Source organism: Galeopterus variegatus, unplaced genomic scaffold (genome assembly GCF_000696425.1).
Source record: "Galeopterus variegatus unplaced genomic scaffold, G_variegatus-3.0.2 Scaffold5293, whole genome shotgun sequence".
NCBI lineage: Eukaryota > Metazoa > Chordata > Mammalia > Dermoptera > Cynocephalidae > Galeopterus > Galeopterus variegatus.
In genome coordinates this window covers 130,867-136,429 of record NW_007731404.1, presented here as the reverse complement: position 1 = coordinate 136,429, position 5,563 = coordinate 130,867, and the positions used below count along the sequence as shown (strand labels likewise).

General features: G+C 42.9%; 1 protein-coding gene across 2 annotated transcripts in view; it reads right to left on the bottom strand.

The window, feature by feature from the left end:
• TGFB2 (transforming growth factor, beta 2) overlaps positions 1 to 5,563 on the bottom strand; it is a 91,464-nt gene that overhangs the window by 5,124 nt on the left and 80,777 nt on the right. For both annotated transcript variants that reach the window (XM_008589201.1, XM_008589200.1), the window contains 4 exons: positions 4,176 to 4,308; positions 3,939 to 4,049; positions 2,249 to 2,426; positions 485 to 638 (listed from right to left, as the gene is read on the bottom strand). In XM_008589201.1, coding sequence (XP_008587423.1) covers positions 485 to 638; positions 2,249 to 2,426; positions 3,939 to 4,049; positions 4,176 to 4,308 — 576 coding nt within the window. The remainder of the gene's footprint in view (positions 1 to 484; positions 639 to 2,248; positions 2,427 to 3,938; positions 4,050 to 4,175; positions 4,309 to 5,563) is intronic.

The window sequence follows — 5,563 nt, the reverse complement described above, 5'->3', positions numbered from 1 at the left end:
CCCTCGGCGGGGGCGCCGCCGCGCTTCCCAAGCGGCGCACTATCCAGTGCGCCACCGGGCCGGCCCGAGATCAATTTTTTTCGATGGTGACCTGGGTGCCTTCACACCTTAGCTATATATGGCATTATGTGATATATTGATCCAAAAAGGTTTTTGTTGGGTTTTTTTTTTTTTTGGTTTTTTTGGCTACCTATTTATGCTCATAGCTGTTAAGAATATAAAACAAAATTCAAGAAAAACTTCCCTCAAGTTGCTTATAATCAAATTGGGAAGGTGAGACCTATTGTTTAAAACTAATCAGCACTACTTTCTGACTTCACCTATAGACCACATTCTTCCTCCTCATCTAAAAGAATTTCTTCAACACCCATGCACATGTGATGGTGCAGGTGCACTGGGCTAATTACAAACCATTTGAAAATACTGTCAGCAGGTACATACTGGTTACCCAAGAGTAGAAGAGACAAGTTGGTCATACACTTACCCTACTGTGCTGAGTGTCTGAGCTCCATAAATACGGGCATGCTCCAGCACAGAAGTTGGCATTGTACCCTTTCGGCTCATGTATCCATTTCCACCCAAGATCTCTCTTGAAATCAATGTAAAGTGGACGTAGGCAGCAATTATCCTGCACATTTCTGTTAAAAGAAAGAGCAATGGAGATTTTAAAGCTAATTTCCCCTCCCCCCACCTTACACCAAATGAGAAACATGATTCATTTACTTAGTCAACAAACATCTAATGAGCAAATATCATGAGCCAGACTTTAATAGTTACACTGCAATCTCAAGTGGCTTTCATGACAGGGTGTTATGGTGATTCATGGGACTTTTCCCTTATGAGTTCTATCCCCCCATCCCTTGTCTATGATCTAGAAAGCCAAACCTGTACCCTCAAATGACTAGATAGAAGCAGAGAGGTGGCTGGAAGAAGCCAATCTCTTTCCAGCCAACACTGGGAAATCTTGCCATTTGGTTCTACCACCATTTCAAACACAAAACGAATAAAGTACAATGGCTATTTTTAAAGAACCATCTATGGTATTTTCCTGTGAGAATAGATCCTTTATTTCACTGTGTGTTCCTCGACCTAGGAATGAACCAGGGATCAAGAGACATGCTAATTACCCTGATTTGATCATCACACATTGTGTACACATGCATTGAAACTGAAATTCAACTCTATACCCTATACACATATACAACTACCCAGTATACATATGTACCCTATGCACATATACAACTCTGTGTACACATACAAATATGTATAATTAGCATATTTCAATGAAAAAAAAAAAGACTGCGACATGAAGTCTTGCTTAGTGCAACCACTGGCTGTAGCAACCAAAACCTGCTGCTTTGCTTGTGACCTCTGGCATTTTGAGCACTTTATCAGTGAGGACCCTGCTTTGCTCTATATTTCTCAAAACAAACAGCGAGCTCTCCTCTTACCAAACTTGATAAGAAACCACAGAGAATTCGCACTCTCCCTTCAAGAACTCAGGTGGGCGTGGGAAATTAAGTCTTCCTGCCCCATGCCCTCGCTTCTCTCACACCCTGTAGTAAACACATGACAAAGAGCTTCTGCTGCCCCACTGGTCACTGTGACAGAGGCATCACCACGGGTACTCTGAAGAGACAGCGAAGGCTTCATACAGACGCTGGGTCCTCCAAAATTAAAGAGTTGCCATCCCACACCTCAAATAAACTTATATTTGCTTTGGGAAGCAGAGAGGTCATTTTCTTCTTCTGCGGCAAAGCACTTCAGAGGGATCTGGGGAAAAACCTAGGAGGCTAGTTTTCTCTCTTCACTTTGGGTTCCTCACTGTAAGCCTCTGGGAGGAAGATGCTATGAGATACAAGGGATAGAAGAGCTGTCCTGGGGCCGGCCCGGTGGCGCACTGGGTAGTGCGCCGCTTGGGAAGCGTGGCAGCGCTCCCGTCCGAGGGTTCGGATCCCACATACAGACCGGCTCCCGCTCACTGGCTGAGCGAGGCGCAGGAGCAACACCGAGGGTTGCAATCCCGTTGCCGGTCCCCGGTCCGGTACGGGGGCAACACTGAGGGTTGCGATCTGTTGCCGGACACGGAAAAAAGACAAAAGACCAAAAAAAAAAAGAAGAGCTGTCCTGTTCTATACCTGGCCTTAAGCAATGCATTCAGTTCAGGTCACTATGCAATATTAGAAAGGGCAAAGGCAGTACAAGAGTTAACAGATATAATTACTAGTTTTAGTTTTATTTCCTTTACCTAAAGCAATAGGCCGCATCCAAAGCACGCTTCTTCCGCCGGTTGGACTGTTGTGACTCAAGTCTGTAGGAGGGCAATAACATTAGCAGGAGATGTGGGGTCTTCCCACTGGTTTTTTTCCTAGTGGACTTTATAGTTTTCTGATCACCACTGGTATATGTAGAGGTGCCATCAATACCTTGAAAAAATGCATTTGGGTAATAAACATTTAGCTTCACCTTCATCAAATATAATCAGCCATATTTTTTCCTTTGTATATTGTTACAAATAGCAGCAATGACCACTATGGCAGCACCAGCTGGCAACAGTCACTCCCCATGGAAATAGAGAGGGCACCACAGGACTACCACAGGTGACAATGAACACTTCTACATGAGGCGCTTGTGAGAAGGCCGTTGAGTGTCAAAGGCAGAGCTGTTGGTTACGAAATTCACTACAGAAGTCTTTAACCTGCCGTCCAAGGGCGACCTAGGCAGTTTATTTTAGTTGATCCTTAGTTCAGGCTGTGTTCAAACCCTCAACAACTGCACACAGCAGTACAACATGCCTTGTCACTCGCTGGTCCGCATTCTTCCTACGACCACTAAACTCAAAAGACTTTCCTAGTGAATGTAAACTGCAACTTAGCTAAATAGCAGTGAATTAGGTTCCAGTGAAACAGAAGTCGCCCTTACCTAATGCTGTCTTGGGGAGCTGTGAAGAAAGGGCTTTTTCATTTATTTTATGGCATCCCCAACACTTTCCTGATTCCATCCAAGATTTAGAACCTGGACTCCCCAAATCGTGCTCAAGAGACTACCAGTTTAAGCATTTAATCTCTGCACTCTAGAGAATCATGACTAGGTTAGAAACTGAAATAAATCTCTAGACCTCTGGGAGTATTTTCCATGAGCAAGGGTTGCGGTAGCCTTCTAAAAGTGGATGGAGGTCCTGGGTGGTGCCAGCAGGGAAGGGAAATCAGCTCCCTGACCTGGCGGTGGGGCAATGTCGCACCAGCACGTGGGTGCGGACTTCCCTCTCTCCTCTCATTGTCCAACAACCCGCTATCTAATACACAAAGTGACTTGAACCCTTGGGGTTTCCTCATTCTCCCTGACTTTTGGCTAATTTGCTCAAAGGTGAGCATGAGGAAAACGAAAAGCTGGTTATGTGTTTATAAACTTATAGAAGTCTGATGAGGAAGCCACGTGAAATGCTGGGTGCAGTCTAGAAAAGAGAATTGTTCAGATACATGGAAGGTTACTTAGAGAAGCCGTGGCCTGAAGTGACTTCTCTCTCCTGTGAAATAGTGTTGATTTCTGACATTTGGTTAAGGGGATTATCAATAGATCTCCTTAAATGCATGCTATCTTTTTCTATAATACCAGTATAGATGGAGAGTTGGCTTGCTTAAACAATGAATAAAGGGCTTAACTGACTATTTAATAGTTTAAAGGGTCAATGGGTCAGTCAGTCAGTACTGACCAAGTCATCACCGGGCATCAGGCAGTGTACTCTGGGGACCAATACATTTCTTCCAAGCCCTCTGCCTTCATATATCTTTCTCCAACCAGTCTGTTGCCCAAACAAATGAAACTCCCCAAGCCTCACCAAACAATCCCATCTTCACATGCAAATTGACTTTATCTACCATGAAATTATCAACACAGGCCCTTCCCTCCCCCACCTCATATGATCAAGTTTCAGTTACCTGCAAATCTTGCTTCTAGTTCTTCACTTTTATTTGGGATGATGTAATTATTCGATGGTACAAAAGTGCAGCAGGGACAGTGTAAACTTATTTTAAATCCCAGGTTCCTGTCTGGAAAACATTAAGTCAAGGAGGTCATGTGTGTGTGTGTATGTCTATGCTCTTTAATCAGCAATCAATTTACAATAGTGTCTGGCTACTAAACATCAAGGGAGGAAAGGAGAGGGTGGTTCGTACCTTTATGGTGAAGCCATTCGTGAACAGCATCGGTTACATCAAAGGAGAGCCATTCACCTTCTGCTCTCGTTTTCACAACTTTGCTGTCGATGTAGCGCTGGGTTGGAGATGTTAAGTCTTTGGACTTGAGAATCTAGAGGGGGAAGGAGCGAGAGCAAAAGCTCAGTTGGCACACTGACAGCATGACTAAACCAAAACCATTAACAGTATCCCAACTCATCTAAATTTAGTTCCACTCCAGTGTATCCACGTATTGTTGTCTCAATAGCATGGCCACATGCATAAAAACATAACACCAGGCCATTTGCCATGAAAAACAGAGCTACTAAATCAGCTGCATGTTATGATAAAGGTGACAGGCACCATAAAGCCAAGTATCTAAAAGAAAGTGACAGTAATTATTTTACTTTGCTGACATAAGTTTTGCAGGATTTCAGCCATAAATTCTATGCTATTAAGTTAATGGTTTTGTTATTCTGCTTCCCTATTTATTTAATTTGGGGAGCTGGGGTACAAGGAGGGACAGGAAGAGAGATCCAGTCCAAAGGACCCATGCTCACCCTCTGAAGGCCCTGAATTACATAAATTTTCTTCTAATAAAGAAAGGTCCTAACCTTGGTTCCTAAATTCACTGGCATTAAAATATGTGTCCTGCCTCAGCTTTTCAGGTAAGTCTCTAGCAGGGATTTTTACTCTCATTGTGACTTGTTATGATTTATAAAGATAATCCATATCCCACAGACTAAGAATGAATTTGGGCAGGAGCAGTCTGGCACAGTGTGTAGATGAGGGTCTGAAAGCAAGTCATCCTGAACACTGAGGCTTTAGAAAGATGCATTTATTTCACATAGGAGCAACTGCAGTATATTCTTGGGTTTCTATAGGAAGTGAACATTTTAGGTGGTTTGTAAAAATCCTGTCTTGAAATGATACTGTTTTATAAACCAAACCATGATCCTAAGTCTTTTAGAGCTATAGTAAATCCCTACCCAAACCCTGTATCCTGCTGTTTCTCTGTCCTTAGGAGCTCAGGCCCTACCATTTTATGCTACCCTTAGACAGTGAGTCTAACTCTTCTGTGGTCATCTCATCAGTATCTGTTTGGTATCTCCAACAATTTTATAAGCTTCCCCAGGTCAAGGATCATGGCTTCAATCTGATATCACTTCAAAGCACAGCACTCAGCTGAATCAATGTCTATTAAATGACTACCGGGATATCTAAAAGATTTATTAACTCCCTTTAAAACTTGTAAAACAAGAGTCCATAATCTTCCCACTGATTTTAAAATGTGCTTCCATATGTGTACAGGATTTGTGTCAGGTCATTTGGCAACAAATGCTTCCTGAAATAATTGGCATTATAGTAGACTTTTTTTTTTTCTGGGT